The sequence below is a fragment of the Peromyscus eremicus genome, chromosome 5, assembly GCF_949786415.1.
Source record: "Peromyscus eremicus chromosome 5, PerEre_H2_v1, whole genome shotgun sequence".
In the NCBI taxonomy this organism is placed as follows: Eukaryota; Metazoa; Chordata; class Mammalia; order Rodentia; family Cricetidae; genus Peromyscus; species Peromyscus eremicus.
In genome coordinates, this window is record NC_081420.1 from 119918077 (window position 1) to 119938284 (window position 20208).

The following is a 20208-nucleotide window of genomic DNA, read 5'->3' on the forward strand; positions in this document are numbered from 1 at the left end:
TTTTTTTTATTTTTATAGTAAGCATAGGATGAGCTCCAGCGTTCCCTAGCAGGAATTCTATTCTGCTTTGTGAGGAGCAAAGTTACTGTAGAAGGTTGGCAACAGAGAAAAGCCTCTTAGGTACAACAGTGTCCTCAAAGGAGTGATTTTAATGACCTCAGGAGAAGTGGTGACAAGTTCTATAGAATGATATTAGGGGGTGGCACTGGTGTTGCACACCTTTAATCCCAGCACTCAGGAGGCAGAGGCAGGCTGATATCTGGGTTCAAGGCTAGCCTGGTCTACAGAGTGTGTTCCAGGACAGCCAGGGGCTACACAGAGAAACCCTGTCTCGAATTGTGCCCTTCCCAATGACATTAGACTGATAGAGTAGTATTTTTATATGTTTTAGTCACTTCTATTGGCTATGAAGAGACACCATGATCAAGGCAAGTCTCAGGAAAGAAAGCATTTAATTGGAGGTCTGCTTACAGTTTCAGAGGTTTAGTCCATTACCATCTTGGTGGGGAGCATGCAGGGAGGCTCTGGAGCAGTAGCTGAGAGCTACATCTACATCTGTAGGTGGGGGGACATAAAATGCTGGGCCAGCATGGGCTTTTGAAACCTCAAATCCCACCCTCAGTGACACACTTCCTTCAAGGCCACACCTCCCAATCCTTCTAATCCTTTCAAATAGTTCTACTCCTTGGTGATCAAGCATTCAAATATATGGCTATAGGGGCCATTCTCATTCAAATCACCATAATACTTCATGTCATAGTACTCAGAGGAAGAGGTTAGACTAAGTAAAGGTTAAAAAGTTTTCACATATTTTGAGTGTGCGAAAAGGCATTAGCTTGTAATTTAAGTCTGTTTCTTAACAAAACGCTTAACAATGGGTTGCTTTTTGTTTTAGGTATTGCACTCTCAGTCTCGCCATGTGGAAGTTAGAATGGCCTGTATTCACTACCTTCGAGAGAACAGAGAGAAATTTGAAGCGGTAATTTTTAAATTCAGATGTGATGGTGTCTTCACTTGCATATTTACATTTTGACCATTGGAAATGTTCTAGTGCATATTTCACAGTGTATGCTTTTTTAAGTAATTTTTTTATCATTGAGAATTTCATAAATGTATACATTGTAATTTGATCATATCTATTCCCCTTGGACTCACCCCCAATACATTGTACCTCATAACCTACCAAGTAGCTCCTGAGCTAGAGTGGGGTCTTATGACCTCTTCCCCATCTATGCTAAGTTTTGACTAGTTCTATTGTGTGAGTAACCACAGCTGCTATGAGTTTGAGTGTACAAATTTCTGTTGTGTGTAGAAGACAGCATTTCATAGTATTCCTCTCCATCCTTGAAATCATATTCTTTCAGTCCTCTTTCGGTGGTGGGTGGTGAGGAGGTTGATGTAGATGTTTCATGTAGGGCGGTCACTCATAGTTGCTTACTCTCAGCACTTTGACAAGTTGTGTCTCAGTACTACTCTCTGTCCACTGCATAAAGAAGCTTCTCTGAGCCAGGTCGACAATACAGATATATGGATATAAACAAGTATTTAATCCCAGCACTTGGAGGCAGAGGCAGGTGAATCTCTGTGAGTTTGAAGCTAGTCTGGTCCAGGACAGCTAGGGCTACACAGAGAAATCCTGTTTCAAAATAACAACAAAATTAAAAACAAAACGTAAGTATTAAGGCAGTTTGATGCATTTAATTTAGCAAAACCAGCTAAATCTGAAACTGTAGGTTCACCCATAGGGCCTGTGACCTCCCTAGCCATGAGCTTTTCTTCTGGTGGAGCAGGTCTCATCTATCAGAAAGCAGTTGGTTATCCCCACAACAGTCATGCCTCTATTGGAGCAGTGGGTACCTTTTGCCTGGCAGGTCAGTATTGTAGCATACAGGCTTCGGCCTAGATAAGGCCATGTATTTCCTCTCCCAGCAGCCGACCTAACACCTTCTTGCATTATGAAAGCTAGCCAGCAGGGAGAAAGTTTCCCAGTCGGTTCCAGCTTGATTTCTCTTGTGTGCTCCAATCAAAATTTGTGGTGTCTTCAACAGTAGGATCTTGCCATCTAGTTCTGGTGCACAGTGAAGAGCAATGAAGCCTCCCTGACCAATGACTTATAAGGAGATACCTACTCCATGCCTGCTACTGAGAATTTCATTTAATAACCTTTATCTTCTGGGAGCAGAATTGTCCACCATGTATGATAGCTCCTTTTAAAATAAACTTAAAAAATATTGTATTACAAAGTAGGGCTTGCTTAACACACACACACACACACACACACACACACACACACACACACGAGTTTTTCACAGCAGGGTTTCTTTATGTAACAGCCTTGGCTTTCTGGGAACTCCTTTGTAGATCGGCTAGCCTCAAACTCACTGAGATCCTCCTGCCTCTGGGAATGCTGGTAATAAAGGTGGGCACCACCATGGCTGGCTTTCCTTAAGGCTTTTTAAAATATATGTAGTTTTGGTTAATCTACCCTCCACCCCTTCTTTGTTATTCCCTTGCTGTATTTCCATATAAACCTTTCACCTCCATTCCCCACCTCTTTGAAATCACTTGTTCTACAGTCCCTTTTCCCTTCCTGACTTCTACAGACACCCAGAGTTAAACATGACTACAAGCTGGATATTAGTGTAGGATGTATATATAAAGATATTCCGTTGTGATATTTTCTAGGCTTTCCCCCCATTCATTTAGAGAGGTTGATGGTGGCTTAGGCATGACCTAAGCTTGGGAGCTTATTTGATTTGGTAAGAGAGTTAGGTATTGAGAGTAATAATGCTATCCATGATTGTTAATTAACAATGAGTTAAAAACAAATTGAGACTCAGAATAAAACCATGCCCTGTGTAGTAGTTTTTATCAAACGGCATTTATAAATGTTAAATTTTTTAAAATGCATTGTGAAATTATGTATCAGAATACTATAATTAATAAAATATTGTAGTGTAGTTTTCTCAGTATGCAGTTGTAGTCAGTGAAATAAAATGCCATAGTTTAAAGCCTTCTAGCATTTATGAGTTTTGATTTTAAGACTTAGGTGTCTATAAATTGACAACTTTACATGCTATTACCCTACTGACTAGTAACGAATATTGACATTTTATGAATAAATAAAACTTGAGTGTTCATATGCAAAAGAGTTCTTAGTTTGAGTGTGTTGCTGGTTTGTATCCCTATATTTAAGCCAATTGCGAGCACTGTGTTTTAGGATGGGTAGTGATACATTCTGGAAGGAGCATTTCTTGCCTGATTAGATGGCTTGAAAACTTGTCTTATTAAAAAGCTGATAATGCAGAACCTGGTGAAATGGAAGGATTAGGGTGTGGTGGTGGCAGTGTAGAGCTGGGAAACTGAAGTAGTCTATACTACTATCTGGAGGAATGACCATGAACTAATCATCATAACCTTGAAAACTACTGATACTAGTTTACATGGTTAGCATTGAACCCTGTATACCAGACATCGTTTTTAAGTGCCTTACAGATATTTATTTAGTCAACATAACCTTAGGAGGTAAGGTCAGAAGATGGAATTTCCAGTGGGAAAAGGTTCATTGTTGATCATAAGAACCTTCTAGTATCAGCTGGGTGGTGGCTCACACCTTTAATCCCAGCACAAGGGAGGCGGAAGCAGGTGGATCTCTGAATTTGAGGTCGGCTGGTCTACAGAGTGAGTTCCAGAATACTTAGTGTTATACAGAGAAACCCTGCCTCAAAAATAAAAAACCAACCAAACAAACAAAACAATAAAAAAAACCCAAAACAAAACAAAGAAAGACAAAACAGAACCTTCTAGTTTCTTTTGGCAGAGTTGGAAAAGGGTTTGTGGGAAGGGATGCCCCTTGTTACTAACAGTGTTGAGTATGGCCTGTGTGAGAACTTTGCACTAGAAAGGAGACTCAGATTGGATGCAGGTTTGTGTTAGGATACCACATAGGTCTTCCAGATGTGGAAGATTTTGAGGGTTTGTTTGGTTTCGAAGTAAACATCTCATGGAAAAGCAGTGCCTGACTAGTAGGGCACTTACATGTGTTTACGTGTTGCAATTTAGGACAGTTTTGAAATTTGATAGTATACAATTTATAAAAGAGTTCGCAATCTGAAAAGATTCCGTGTTTAAGTGTATCACTCTTGCTGAAGTTAACTAGTACTGCAAATTAAATAAAGTTGGACTTAAATGGTCAGATGAGAATTCTTTTTAGCACTTGCCTTAGCTACTTTTCTACTGCTTTGACAAAGCACCACAATCAAGGCAACTTGTAAAAGAAAACATTTAATTTGGGACTCAGAGTTGCATAGGGTAATAAGAATTCATCACCATCATGGCTGGGAGCATGGCAACAGGCAGGCAGGCATGGTACTGGTGCGGTAGTGAGAGCTTACATCTGATTCACAGGCAGAGGACAGAGCTGAGAATGGTGTGTGTGGGCTTTTGAAACCTCAAAGGCCACTCCTAGTGACATACCTCCTCCAAGACCACACCTCCTAACCCTTCTCAAACAGTTCTATTTTTTGGGGACCAAAAATTCAAATATATGAACCTAGGCAGAGCCATCATTCAAACTACCATAGCGCTTTTTTAGATTTGTATAATGAAAACAAAAAGTGGTTGGGTATAGATTGAGTAAACTTATTTCATGATACAGAAACAAAGCAAGCTGTATCATAAAAATCTTAATTGAAATGATCTGATTTCCTATTACTCTTCTCTGTGGTTAGGATAATTTCTCAGTTATCTCTGTTTCATTTGGCTATACCCAAATACTCTGAAAGTACTGTTTCGATATTTCTCAGTTCAGAGTGCCACTGTAGATGGCCTGGAATTGCCTTTTCTGTCTTGTTTGAAAGTCTGTTTTGTTTCTTCCAGGCCCACTATGAAATGGCCCCACTTTCGTTCAGCTTCCTACCAGGTTGCCCTGCTTCAGTTGGCTAGATTGCTCAGGTCTTCCCCACAGTGGTCTTCCTTCTTACATTACATGGGTACTCTCTGTAGTGGCTGGTCTCCTGTGTCCATCCACCTCTTGAGTCTTCCTCTTCCCGGAAACCTTTCCCAGCAGCATTTCCTCCTTTAAATTATTTTGAATACTTATTGTCATTACTTAAGGATTTATACAAATACCCATGAGTATCTTTTAATATTGCTGATAAAGTCTAGGTTTGCATAAGAACCCCGTGACTCAAAGTGAACTTTACACAGTAAACCCACTGTTATTTGGCAAGTATTCCTAATTTTAAAAGTTTTTTTTTTTTTTTTTGCTGAGCAGTGGTAGCACATACCTTTACTCTCAGCACCAGGGAGGCGGAGGCAGGCAGATCTCTTTGAGTTTGAGGTCAGCCTGGTCTACAGAGTGAGTTCCAGGACAGCCAGGGCTACACAGAGAAACCTTGCCTCAGAAAAGAAAAAAAATTTTTTTTTAATTTTAATGTATGTATTTGCATGTATGTATATGTGTAACATGCGTTGAGGTACCTTAGCCATAAGAGGGAACTGGAGATACAGGTGATTGTGTGCTGATGCATGTGAGTGCTGGGGATTGAAACCAGGTCTTCTGCAGAAAGCAAGAAGTGTTTTAACCCTCTGAACCACCTCTCCAGGCCCCTAATATATTTTTTTTTCTTGCAGTTTATAGAAGGGTCATTTGAAGAATATTTAAAACGTTTGGAAAATCCACAGGTATGTATTAGTCGTATTTCTGCTTGTGCATATCCAAATATGTATTAAAATTAATTGACGGACAATTGGTAGTGTATTGTATGACAGTTGAAGCAACTGTACCCTTTGTGTAGTGCTTAATTGAAAGATAATTGGGCCAGGTGGTGGTAGCACACGCCTTTAATTTCAGCACTCCAGAGGCAGAGGCAGGCAGAGTCTGAGGCCAACCTGGTCTATAGAGCGAGTTCCAGGACAGTCGGCTACACAGAAACTCAGTCTCTAAAAATAAAAAAATAAAGATAATTGGAGCTCTTCCTAGAAGTTGTCTTGCTGAGGAGAGAGCTCTGCTATCTTTTATATTTGTCATTATGACATGGGAATGTATCATACAAGATCTTTAATTACATGGATGATTTTTGGAATGATTTGTTAGGGTATATGTGTGACTTGGACGAGACGAAGCTTGATTTCTTCTTTAGGGAAATGAGAGCAGAGATTTCTTCTGTCCTACCTACCTTCCTTTTTTCTTTTGTAAAAGGCTTGCCGAACATTCATGTCATAGAATGTTGGCTAAGGATATACAGGTTAGCAGTTGTTGTCTTAGCATGTTGTATTCCAGTCCGCATGTCTTAGGGTTTCTATTGCTATGAAGAGACACCATGACCACGGCAACTCTTACAAAAGAAACATTTAATTGGGGTGGCTCATTTGCAGTTGGAGAGGTTCAGTCCATTGTCATCATGACAGGAAGCATGGTGACATGCAGGCAGACTTGGTGCTGGAGGTGTAGCTGAGAGTCCTACATCTTGCAGGCAACAGGAAATTGACTGACAGTTACACTGAGGGAAGCTTGAGCAAAGGAGACCTCAAAGCCTGCCCCTACAAGGGACACACTTCCTCCCACCAAGGCCAGACCTCCTAATAGTGCCACTCCCTTTGGAAGCCATTTCTTCAAATTACCACACCCAATAAACCCCAACTGTCATGGAATGTGCTCTAGTTAGGAATAGAGTTCTCTTCTAGAGGAATAGAACTGAAGGAGTGACCATGTGTTATCAAAGGGATTTGTTACATGGCCTTCATGACCTGAGCCCAGTAGTCCAGCAGTGGTTGTTTGAATGCCGAGAGACTGAGAACCTGGTAGCTCTTGCTCTGTCAAGGCTGGATGCCTCAGCAGTCACAGTCTGGTGCTGAAGGCCTGAGAGAGTCCTGGTACTCTCTAATCTTCATTTCCTGTCGGAAGACAGAAGAAACGCAGACTTGGTTCTGACATCAGTGAAAGACAGTAGCAGCAGTGGCAGTAGCAGGGTATTGCCTAGACCAGCAGTAGACACAGGTGGGCAGGCAAAAGCAGCACTGTTTTTTTTCCTTCCCCTTGAGACTTCTTTATCTCAGGTCTGTTTTGCGAAAGCATTACTGTGTTCTTGGTCTCCACTTGACTGAGTCTTCCCTGCCTCAGTTGATCCTTCAGGAAATAAACTTAGAGACACACCCAGAATTATGTTTTAGCTGATCCCAGATTCAATCAAGTTGACAACTAAGTCTAACCGTCATAAAATTCTTTTAGACATTTCCATCATCTATGTAGTTAAAGGTAACGTTGGCAGGGGCTGGAGAGATGGCTCAGCAGTTAAGAGCACTTGTTGCTCTTGCAAGAGGACCCGGGTTTGGTTCCTAGCACTCATGGTGGCTCCAGTTCCAGGGGATCTGACATCCTCTTCTGATCTCTGTGGCCACCAGGCACGTTTGTGTACACATGCATATATGTAGGCCAAATACTCAAATACATAAAATGCAAATCTAAAAAAAAAAAGAGTTATATTGGCAAAGGAAAAGGCTGTGAAGAGTGAGGTACGTGTTAAAGGGAGTAACATAAGAGGAGGGGTGTATTAGTGATTGGAGTATCCATTTGATGGATCTGTAATATCAGTTTCAGTGCTTGAAACATCCTGGAGAGGTGTAGATATTTCAGATAACCACAATTTCTCTGTAATATACAGAAGGTCGGGTATAAATTAGGAAAGTGCACGTGTTAGGAAATACCAAAGGTTGAATGTTAATAGGTAGGTAAGTAGTGAGAAGTAAGTTGGAGGGCAGGTTGAAGCCAATGAGTAAGTGCTTCTCAGAATGTCACCTGTGGGTTGTATCAGCATCTACTGGTGTATGTGCTGTAAATGTAGAGTCGCTGACTCCCATCCCCAAGGCCTCGAAGTCTTGAGTATCTACCATTGAAAAGGTATTTGAGGGTTTTGAGGTAAGAAGTGAGAATTGTGACTATTCTGGTCTCGTTTTCCCTGCATTCATCTATTACTGCATGTATTTTATTTTCTTTCTACTTGACTTTATCTCTTTGAACTTAGAATTGTCTATGTTGTATTCATTGATATGACCTGGAGGCAAAAGTAATGCCCAGCATTTTTGTTGCCCGGATGGATAGATTAAAAGCGTGTTGTATAAAATGTTACTATTTTGCAGTCCTGAGGATTGACCCAGCACCTGTGCATATTAGACAAGGGGTCTATTGATGAGCTGTATTCCTAGGCCATGGTCTTTTGATGTGGGGTTTACTAATGTAGGTCATTGTGGGCCTTGAACTTCCAGTACAGGCTGATTTTGAACTCATTAGTTTTCCTGTCTCAATTTGAGAGTGCTAGGATCATAGATGTGCCACCACCATGCCTGGCTGAAAATAGCACGTGATGGATGAGACCAGAGACATCCATTTCTTATTTTTTACTAAAACATTTTTATTTGATGACATAATAATTGTCTATTTTTGGAGTATGTTTGTACCTTTCTGTAGGTGTATACAAAGTGTAATAATCAGATCTGGTCTGTTAGCATAGCTGTCACTTGAGTCGTCATTTCTTAGTATTGGGAATGTTTGCAGTTTCATTAATATTTTGAAATACACAGTTAAATGTAGGTGGTTGCAGTGCACACATGTATGTTAGGCACTAGAAGCTGCTCCTCTCATCCACGCTGATCATCCTCTCCTTTCCTGCTCTCTAGGCTCTAACTACAATTCTACCTACATCTGTGAGGTCAGCCTTTTAGTCCCCATGTAGTTGTGAGAACTTAGTGTTTGTCATAGAGACTCATTTAAAGTATTTGTTCATTCTCTTTATTTAAGTTTTTTTTGAGACAGGGTTTCTCTGTATAGCTTTGGTGTCCTGGAACTCACCCTGTAGACCAGACTGGCCTTTGAACTCACAGAAGTACACCTGCCTCTGCGTCCCTGGGATTAAAAGCATGCACCACTACCGCTTGGCAAGAATATTTTTTAAAAGATTTATTTATATAAGCGTTTTGCCTGCATGTATATCTCTGTACACCCTCTATATGCCTGGTGTCTGCCGAGGTCTGAAGAAGAAGTTGGATCCCTTGCAACTGGAACTACAAATGGTTGTGAGCTGCCATGTGGATGCTGGGAACTGAACCTTGATCTTTTTTTTTTTTTTTTTTGGTTTTTCGAGACAGGGTTTCTCTGTGTAGCTTTGCGCCTTTCCTGGAACTCACTTGGTAGCCCAGGCTGGCCTCGAACTCACAGAGATCTGCCTGGCTCTACCTCCCGAGTGCTGGGATTAAAGGCGTGCGCCACCACCACCCGGCTTGAACCTTGATCTTTGTTATCACTGGGCTGCCTCTCTAGCCCCACAGAGTTTCAGGATAGCCAGGGTGACATAGTGAGACCCTTTACAAAACAAAAACAGAAAAAAATTGATTTATATATAGAAAAATGGATAATTATGTGTAAAAAGAATAACTGTAATATCACTCTAGTCTTAGAGACAAATACCTCTATAGGCATTTTCACAGAATACAACCTAAGCTGTTTTTGAGTAATTCTAAAACAGTTTTCTTCAGATACATGAGCAGACTCATTTTCCTGGATGTGGGTTTTTTCTCCCTTACTTCACAAGTTTCTTTGAAGACGAAGATTGAAAAATATTTTTATTGCTTTGACATTTTCTAATTTAAGTGCCCAATTGATGACCAGTATATATATTTATTGACCGTAAAATTGATATATAAACAGAGGAAAAACAACATGTTAATAGTAGTCTTTAAATGACAGATACTATAGGTGATTTTTGCTGACTTTAGCGAAAATACAAAGAATTATAAAGGGCATTTATTAATTTAATTAGAAAACTGTAGTATTTCATAATCTTCAGGCTATCGTCTGTGAAGTCCTGGGCTAGAAAGTGGAGAAAAGGAGACAGAAATGAGGCTGTGTAAACTGAGCTTGATTTGATTGGGGTGGGGTCTATCTGAAGGGAAGGGATTTTGAGCATCTGGGATAGGTTGTCTAGCTAGGTTGATTTCTGAAGAAACATTTCTCTTCCCTGTTACCTCTTGCCTTAGGTACCTCTGGAATAGCTTTTTCATTACTAGTAACATCTATTTTTAGGCCATCCTGTTTTTCCACCTCTCTTCTGATACAGGGTGTATATAAGGAAAACTAATATAGTTGATTGATAAATTCCATTGCTTCCTCCAGTTCTCATGGGTAGCATTTCTATCCTTTTTTTTTTTAAATGCCTTTATTTGCCTTTTTTTTTATATTTATTTTATGTGCATTTATGTGAAGGTGTCAGATACCCTGGACCTGGAGTTACAGACAGTTGTAAGCTGCTATTTGGGTGCTGGGAATTGAACCCTGGTCCTCTGGAAGAGCAGCCAGTGCTCTTAACTGCTGAGCAATTTCTCCAGCCCCACATTTTTATCCTTAACAGTATTGGGAGAACACTTTGAAAAAAATGCTTCAAATTTTTGTAAGACTGTTTCTGTGAACTTTGTTGAAGCCAAATTGATGTTCTCTCTTACATGTAATGTGCTATATGGATTTAACATTTATCCCACAGCTTATTTTTTCATAAATCACCAGCACAAATATTGGTGGTTTCAATCAGTCATTCTTAAGAAATTCCCATCAGGCGATGATGACATACGCCTTTAATCCCAGTACTTGGGAGGCAGAGGTAGGCGGATCTCTTGTTCTATAGAGTGAGTTCCAGAACAGCCAGGGCTACACAGAGAGACCCTATCTAGACAAACTAACAAATAAAACCAAAATAAAACAAAAGAAATTTTCTCATGCTTTTTTTGTGCTTAATCCTTCCACCTGGTTCCTGGAAATTATCTGCTTTCTAGGTTTTGGGTTTTTTAGATTTATAAAAGGAATGACAAAATTTGTAGTCTTACATATTTGGCTTCTTTGCATAATGGAGATACTTTGAAGATTCATGTTTTTTATTTCTATTTTGTATGGGGTAGTACTTGGATAGATGGACACAATTTATGTGTTAATTCATACTTGGCTGTTTTCCACTTGTGGGCTCTTAGAATTGGATTTTATTTTCTCTTGGAGAATGGAATTGTGGGGCTATAAGCTAAATATATATTTAGCTTAATGAGAAACTGCCAAGCTCCTTATGAGCCATGCTGCTCCACATTTTTGAGTGTTCATTGTGATTTTAATTTGCATGGTGATGAACTTTTTTTATGTACTTGTCATCCATGTATCTCTGTTGGTAAGATATGGCGATGGTGGCACACGCCTTTAATCCCAGCACTCGGGAGGCAGAGCCAGGCGGATCTCTGTGAGTTCAGGCCAGCTTGGGCTACCAAGTGAGTTCCAGGAGAGGCGCAAAGCTACACAGAGAAACCCTGTCTCGAAAAACCAAAAAAAAAAAAAAAAAAAAAAAAAAAGATATTCATTTATAAATTTTACCTATTTTTTTTTTTTTTTAAATTGCTGTTGGTGTCAAGTTCTAAAAGTTCTTCCTTTACACATAAGTCCTGCATTGGCAGTATATTTTTGGAAGACTTTATTCCAATTTTTGTTTTGGCCCCCCCCCCCCCCCCCCCCCCTCCTTACTCGATTTTGGTTTTTCGAGACATGGTTTCTCTCTGTGTGTAACAGTCCTGGCTGTCCTGGAACTCACTCTGTAGACCAGGCTGTCCTTGAACTCACAGAGATTGACCTGTTTCTGCCTCCTGAGTGCTGGGATTAATGGTGTGCACTACTCTTGCTCATTTATATTTGATGGCTGATACTTGGTTAAGGGAGAAGATGGTATTTTGTTGATGGCCATTGTTTACTTGCTCAGATTATAATAGCATTTATTTGGAAGCTTACCTATAAGAAGATACATTATTCTTATTAGAGAGGCTGGTAGACTTTTAGGTGTTTTTTTTTTGTGTGTAACATCCCTGGCCATTCTGGAACTTGCTATATAGACCAGGCTGGCCAGAGATTCGCCTGTCCCTGCCTTATGAGTGCTAGGATCAAATGCGTGCGCCACCGCCACCGCCACCGCCACCGCCACCGCCACCGCCACCGCCACCGCCACCGCCACCGCCACCGCCTCCTCCAGCTATTTTACTTTAAAAAAAAAAAGATTGTTTTATGTTTATGATGTTTTAATTGCACAAATATATATGCACTGTGTATACCTTGTGTCTGTGGACATTATAAGATGCTGAATCTCCTGGAACTAGAATTACCAACATTGTAAGCCATTGTGTGAGCACTGAGACTTCTGCAAGAGCGGCAAGTGCTCTTAGTGGCTGAGCCATCTCTCCAGCCCAGAGTTTACATTTTTTGATGTGATGTGGCCTCCATTGCATAAGTGAGGAATGTAGTGTTGGTGAGCTAAACAGTTTCTTACCAGAGGGTATTGCATTGGGACTATTTGAGAAGCCCTTACTATTAATTAGGCTAAGGCATGTTTTAAGAAGTCTGTTTTAGTATGTGGCACCTATTTTGTTTTGAATTTGGAAGACTTCTCGAAACAAAGTTCCTTCCTGAAGCTCAATGGTGGTAGCACACGCCTTTAATCCTAGCATTCCGGAGGCAGAGGCAGATAAATCTCTGAGTTGGAGACCAGCCTGGTCTACAGAGAGAAACCCTGTGGGGGTGTTTATTGAGAACTGTGTATAACGTATATTGTAAAAAGTAAGATATTTACATGCTAACTTTTCTTTCCTCAATACAGGAGTGGGTAGGACAAGTGGAAATAAGTGCCCTTTCTCTTATGTACAGGTAAACTGTCAAACTCTTAATAAAAATAAAATAACTAGAAAATTAGTATATTACAATTAAAAATTTTAAAATGCAAAGCTGTTTTATACCTCAGTTGGGAAAGAGCTTCTCTAAGGCTTTTTGTCTGTTTATAAATTGCATCAGTTGGAGTTTAGTGGCTAGATACCAATGTTTAAATGTTTTAATTCTCGAGGGAATTTTGAAAAAGGCACTGAAAAAAAAAATGTTTGACTGTGTTTTAAAAACTATTACTTACCAGCTTTATAGAGAAAGGGCTTCCTCTCTGGGCCAGTAGCATTGAATGGCCCCAGAACAAAGCTCAAGTTTCTGTGGGTGCCAGGTTTCCTTTTAGAATTAATCTGAAGTTATTTATGTTGTATATCTTACATGTGAATTAATTGGAGATTTTATCTTTTGGAAACGATACTGCTGGTATTTTATAGTGCAATTTTTTCCTTTTTTTTCCTGCTCTATCTTCAGTGCCCAGAATATTGCCTGATGTGTAGATAAATGAACAAATCAATGAAATACAAGTTTTAAAAAGTAATATCTGAGTTTTATTTTCAGGAAAGATTTTGTAATATATCAGGAGCCAAATGTTTCTCCTTCACAAGTAACTGAAAATAATTTTCCTGAAAAGGTAAGAATTTTTTGAAATACTTAAAAATATGTAAGTAACAGAGCTGCTTAATTGCTACCTTGACCTCTTAAGCTATACTTTTAAATGGCTCTTGAAATATTGCTATATGAAAGCTACTGTTTTTTAAAATTAGTTGAGTCATATTTTTAAAAAAAAGTCTGTGTGACATCATGATATTAAGTGACTCCTTGTGAAAGTTAGCTCTGCTTTGTGCTCAGACATAACTGTGGTGATTCTCCTTCCCATTGTAAAGGTAATTTTAGAAGTAGCAGTATCACTGCATTGTGGGGTCATGAAGTAGAAACAGTGGGAAAGTTTATGAAGCCTAGAAAGAGAACAACCAAAAAAAAAGAAAACAAAAAAGAAAACAACCAGCTGATTCACTGTAAGAGAATTTTATTTTAGTGGAATTATGCAGGCCAATGTGAAGGACACTGTGTGCTAGTTGTGTTTAAGAGAAGGAGAGAAAGTGAGGAAATGCTATAGTTTAATGAGGGGGCGTTTAGGGGAGGAGGAGGGGAGGAGTGGGTGTTCATGGGACTTGACCTGAGATTTCCATCTGCAGTGTTTTTGGGCTGTGGCATGTTTCAAACAGTATTGTAGATTTCTTTGTGTAGGGTAATCAGTTACTTAGGAAACACTTAAAGCTGACAAGCAGGAAAAGCTTACCTTTGATTCACTCAGAAGTGAGCATTGCTGTGGTTTAGAATATTTTCTTTCCCGATCCCTTCCTCCTTCTTTTCCTTTTCCTTCCCTCTTTCTTCCCTCTGATTCATCTCTTCCCCTTTCCTCTTCCACTTCTCCCTCTTCCCCCTTTCCTTCTCTCCTCCCTCTTTTTTCCCCAAAGTCTTGCTGTGAAGCACATGTTGAACCCAAATTCTTAATACTGCTATGATATAGGTGTGCATCACTAAACTTAACTTGGAATGACTTCTTACAATTTTTAGAAAACATTTATTTTCCTTTTATGTGTATGTGTGTGGGTATGTGCATGAGAGTGCGAGTGCTCAGAGGTCAGAGGTGTCAGATCCCTGGAGCTGGATACAGGTGGTTGTGAGCTGCCAGATGTGGGTGTTGGGAGACAAACTTGGGTTCTTTGCAAGAGCAGCAAGGTGCTCTTGACCACCAAAGCATCTCAACAGCTCAACTTTCTTGTTCTTTACATAGCTGAATCATATGTGATTATTTTTTTGAGACATTCTCTTTATGTAGACCCTCTTCTGCCTTGAGATCCTCCTGCCTCAGCCTCCCTAAATACTGGGATTACAGATGTTTGCAGCCACTTGTGACTACTTACTGTGTCTGTTTTTTGTAGTTCTATAAACATTTTCAGAATGGGCACGGCGGTGCTTACCTATAATCCTAGCCCTGGAGAGGTGGGAACAGGAGGATCAGGACTTTCAAGGCCAGTTTCCACTATACAGTGAGTTTGAGGCCAGTCATAAGATTCTGTCTCAAAAAACAACAAACAAAACACCAGAGAGAACTTAGCAATGTAAGTGCTGATCACTGTCTGGCTTTTCACCATAATGTGGAGTACCGTAAGTGACAACATAGGAGCTTTGTTTCTGAAATATGGTTTTGAAAGTGAGTGATTTAGAGGCTTTGGAACCACAGTTTATTTTGTGAATGTTAAATGTATGATTGACTGAAATGTTGCTTACTTTCTTTTCAGGTGTTACTGTGTTTTTCAAATGGAAATCATTATGATATTGTCTATCCTATAACGTATAAAGATAGTTCTGCTATGTGTCAGTGTAAGTATCCTCTTGTGTTCATATAGGAATTGTAGCCTAAGCTACACAGCCTTAGTTATTATTTGTAGTGATTTTTCAAGTTGTTAATGTATAGCTTGAAAATCCAGGTGACTGAACAAATGTGACATTTGACTGTATTTTTTTTTAAAAGGAGGGTCTCCACCCTTGGCACTGTAGAGATTTTGGGCCAGAGTCTTCTGTTGGGGTGTTTCCCTGTGCTTTGTAGGATGTTTACTGTACCCTGGTCTACCCAGTTGATATCAATAACATTTGCTACCCCATTGGCATCCAGTTTCTATAGGTTTTCCCAAATATTTCCCGGTTGACTGAATTCCCCTCCCTTCCACACATGTAAGAATATTGTTTTAGGAGGAAAGAAATGGTCCCTCCTGCTTTTAGTGTCTTTTCCTCATGAGCGGTAGTGTTGTACATAATTGCTTTCTTATTTTTCCTTTGTGTTCTTTGAGGCAGGGTCTCATATAGCCTTGACTAAAAACCACCTGCCTCTCCCTCCCAATTACTGGGATTAGGCATGCAGCACCACACCCAACGTTTTCTCTAGTCTTAGTGACCCGTAAAAGTAGGAGTGTAAACATTTTGAATGTACATGTTATGTTTTTGAGGTGAGAATATTTAGCTCTTTTTTGGGCCGCATCTCCCCCTTTCCTAGCTAGTCAAAGTCAGGACATTTCAGCTTTGGGAAAGAAGCCTTTGTAGACTGCCTTCCCTGTACTGACGAGGTGATTCTGAGGCTTTAGCGCCTCTTACCCAGAATCTGAGAGACAGATGGTCTGTGAGAAGCACTGTGGGGATCCATTTAGATGGTGAGCATGAACTTAGTGCACTCAGGAAGTAAGTGCATTCATTGTAATAAAATAAATGAGTTTTACAGTTCATGTGTCTTTTAATTTTTGTTAAACTTTTTGGTAAACTATATTTCCCTGTTTTTATAACTTTTAAATTGACCAAATTAATCTAAATATTCTTTCCTTCAGGGATGATTGAGAATATATTTTTGTGTGAGTGTGCCTATTATATTTGTATGTGTATATATATGGGTATATATATGCATGTGAAAAACAGGTCAACCTTCATTCTTGCCCCCTGCCCCTCTTGTTACGTATGCATGAGTATAAAATGTGTGCATGAGTATAAAATGTGGAGGGTGGACAGTGAGTGATAGGCTTGAGGTCAGCATTGGCTATCCTTGATGTCTCTCCAGCTTACATTTGAGACAGAATCTCTCTGAATCTGGCTGGAGCTCACCTTTTTTGGTCAGACTTCCTGGCCAGCAACACTGGAGCAGCTCCTCTCTCCACCTACTTGGTGCTAGGATAATAAGCACATAGTGCCACACCTGGCTTTTTATATGAGTGCTGGGGATTCAAACTATGCTCTTAATGCTTACATGCCAAGCATTTACCAATTGAGCTATCTTTCAAATCCTTAAGAATATATTTTCGGGGCTGGAGAGATGGCTCAGAGGTTAAGAGCACTGACTGCACTTCCAGAGGTCCTGAGTTCAATTCCCAGCAACCACATGGTGGCTCACAGCCATCTGTAATAAGCTCTGACGCCCTCTTCTGTATACATAATGAATAAATTTAAAAAAAAAGAATATATTTTCTAGGTATCTTTTAGTGCATTATGTAAATTTAAAATAGGAAGCCAGATTACAGTGAACACTCTCCCACGTGTTTTATAGAAACCTGAAGAATACTTTATCTAATGTACTGGTTACCAGGAAAAATGGGAAACCCAAGTCTTCTATTTCTACAAACTTAATTCTGCTTCATGTTTTTCTATCCCAAACCTTTGGGTTAGGCCTTTTGTGTGACATCCCTAAGCCTGTAGATGGAAAATGGTAGTACTTCATGTGCTGCAATCAAATGTGAGGACACAACAAGCTTAAGTATAGTGTGTGTGGAATGAAGTATTGCTCACTATGTGTTTTTCACTTTTCCTGTCATGTTTGCATCATAGAGCTGATACTTTTTGTGTTTTAAAAAATGTGTTCTAAAGCATGACTTCAAACTTATTGTGCACAGACACAAATTTCTGTTGCTTTCTAGGTATCTTTTGGATTAAATGGTGCTATTGACTGTAAGGGTTTGTATATACCTACTAAGAATTTTGGAAGCCTGAGCAGTACTGTCCTACTTTTCTGTTTTCAAAACATGCATATAATGTTGCATACTGTGCCTCTTCAATTGCAGCTCTCCTTTATGAATTGCTGTATGAGAAGGTATTTAAAACTGATGTTAGTAAAATCATGATGGGACTAGAGACCTCTGAAGTGGCTGATGAGAGCAACAGTGAAATATCAGATTCTGAGGATGACAGCTGCAAGTAAGATACATTTCAGTCTTTCTAGTGTCACGTGAGGACAGTTTCCATGTGGTAAGGTATAGTCATAAAACACTGATCTGCAGTAAAGTTTCTTCATTGCTGCCATGAATTTGACCTAGTTTCTATGATGGGAGCGTCTTTGAAGGTTGTTTTAGTTAATGCAAATTTGTTTGTATGTAATTAATACACACATGGAATAGATTTGATCTACCTGTAATTTTACATTGTAAAATTGTAAAGTTAACTATCGGTTTTACATATCCAGGGATGGAAAAATGTTTTGATCTTTATGACCTTTCTATAGTTTACTTCCTTTGCTTCTGCCAATTCTTTTTAGAATAAGGAGTATTTCAGTGTGGTGTTTTGTGAGATAATCCCTCAAGGTTACAGATAAGAGTCACTGGGGCAGCTTAGATGGTTAAGATTCTCAGCTCTGGACATCCAGGCATAGTTTTGGACATTGGCATGTTTTTAGTCTATGGTTTTTTTTTTTTTTTTTTTTTTTTTTTGCTAACTAGATAGATTAGGGCCATATTTAAATTCTCTAAAGCAGCCTCAGTAGCATGAAATGATGGTATTTCAGTGTTTCCTGGAAGAGGACAGTTTGAGAGTTACATGAGAGCATGTAAGGTAAATATAGTTTCATTGTATATTGTGTATTAATTTATGATGTTATGCCTGTCTAAAATATTAAGAAGCTTATCTTTTATGCAAGTCTTGTGTTACATTCCTGTTGAAGCATGAAAACATGACCGTACATGTGACACTAGAGATAGAAACTGACTTGAGATTGACAGGATGCCTAGTTCTCACAAATACGCCTTGAAATGTATGTGTCTGTTGATGTGGACTTCAGACTTTTTCCTTTTTCCATGCTAGGGAGTGAATTCAGAGTCTTAAACATCTAGGCAAGGTACTATACTAGCAAACTGCGTCCTCTAGTGGATCCGTGTTTGTTTTTAGTTTTTTTTTTTCTGACAAAAATAAATTACATATCTGTGTGAGTATGTGGTGAGTGTGTACAGATATTTGCAGAGGCCAAGGTGTCAGGTTCCTTGTTGCTAGAGTTTTGGGTCCTTGTGAGCCTCCTGACTAGGTTCTGGGTACTGAACTTGGAGCTTCTGCAAGAGCAGCATGGGTATCTTAAAACCACTGGACCATCTCTCTGACCCTTGTTTTGTTTCTGAGGCAGGGTCTAGGTATTCCTGGAGCCCACTGTGTAGCTAAGAGTGACTTAAGCCCCTGATTGTCTTTCTTCACCTCCCAAGTGCTTGCATTACAGGTGTGTGTCATCATGCTTGGCTTCTAGGAGTTTATTAAAATTTTCTGATTTGGACTGAAGAGTTGACCAATTATTTATACTTGAGTAGTGTTTGCTGTTGTCAGTTTTGTCCTAACATATGCTGACATACATGCACAAATAGAAGTTGCCCCTCTTCTCTCCAGACACAGCCTGACCCAGATGTGTTAGTAAGCAGAGAAATTGAGGAGATGGCTAGATTATTTTAACTTCCACTTAGAGTGGGAGAGCCTTTAAACCTGTCTCTTGAATGTTGTAGATGTTTGTAGTGTTATAGAAGCAAATCCAGGATGTGACTCTGGACATAGGGACTGGTAAGCTGGAGAAGTTTACCTGGGAAGGGGAGCAGGCATGTGTGTTTTTTTTTTTTTTTTTTTTTGTGCTTGGTTTCCCTTTTTTGTACTGCTCTTGAAATGTAGCTTACCTTTTTATTATATTAAAATTGCTTTAGCTGTGTGTGTATGTATTTTACATTATATATAATGTACATGTGTTGTAATATATACACATACTAAAATTGCTTTAGCTATTTACATACATACATATCTATATATATGCAGCTAGACATTGAGTGCTTGCTTAGCATGTGAGAGCCCCTGAGTGTGAGTCCCTGTACTAGAAGGGGAAAAAAACTCCCTTTTTGTCACATTGGTTTTAAGAGAGGATGAACACTGTATAACCTTGTTGAGGCAAGATCAATTTAGTGAAGTAATTAGGAGGAAAGACGTGTAATATGCTGTTGGATTGTTTCACGTTCATGTTGATGGGTCTTGAAGTGTACTTGGAATGATGAGCGACTTCTGGTCTAGACTCCAGGTTCTTGCTCCCTTTAGTCAATATTTGGAGGTTTTTTTTTGAAACCTAGAGGTTGATTTCTTGAGTAGGACAGAAAGGTAGATACTATAGGGGCTACGTAGAACCTTTTCATCTTGAGCCTCTTGGCCACTTGGGGCTCTTTGTGTATGCTGTTCCTCTGCATGGAATCTAGATATGATGTACTGTCTTGTTACTGTCTCTATTCAAAGGCATCTATTTCAGCAAGGCCTCTCTCTCCCACTTTGTATTTTATCTTACATTGCTGTGCTTAGTAGCTCTTATGTACTGGTTCCTTGTCTAGTTTTGTTTACTTTTACTGGATTGTATGGCACAGTTCTTGTCTCTCGTTCCCTGCTTAGATTTAGCAGTCTAAGAATGCATAGTGAGCACATAGTAGGCTCTCATACTTGTAGAGTAGATGAATGAAGTGAGCTGATGATAGTTCTTTGGTTGTATGAGGAATAGGGAATATTTCTTAGAAAAAGATTGGTTATGACTTTAGACATTGGTTAAAATTGTTTTTTATTAAAAATTGTTTTTTATTATAAATGTTATAATTTGGTTAAAACAGTTCTTTTAAAACTTTAATACTTACTAAAAATTTTATGTTGAATCTTTTGTAGATGGTTAT

At 39.3% G+C, this 20208-nt stretch overlaps 1 protein-coding gene across 5 annotated transcripts in view; it reads left to right on the forward strand.

Moving 5' to 3' along the window:
- Otud4 (OTU deubiquitinase 4) overlaps nucleotides 1–20208 on the forward strand; it is a 78145-nt gene that overhangs the window by 31252 nt on the left and 26685 nt on the right. For 3 of the 5 annotated variants that reach the window (XM_059264308.1, XM_059264307.1, XM_059264309.1), the window contains exons 2-7: nucleotides 896–979; nucleotides 5635–5685; nucleotides 12669–12715; nucleotides 13283–13355; nucleotides 15031–15112; nucleotides 17329–17461. In XM_059264308.1, the coding sequence (XP_059120291.1) occupies nucleotides 932–979; nucleotides 5635–5685; nucleotides 12669–12715; nucleotides 13283–13355; nucleotides 15031–15112; nucleotides 17329–17461 (434 nt within the window). In that variant the 5' untranslated portion in view covers nucleotides 896–931. Of the gene's footprint in view, nucleotides 1–895; nucleotides 980–5634; nucleotides 5686–12668; nucleotides 12716–13282; nucleotides 13356–15030; nucleotides 15113–17184; nucleotides 17222–17328; nucleotides 17462–20208 lie in introns of those variants that run through there. The other 2 variants (XM_059264312.1, XM_059264310.1) reach the window with 2 other exon arrangements.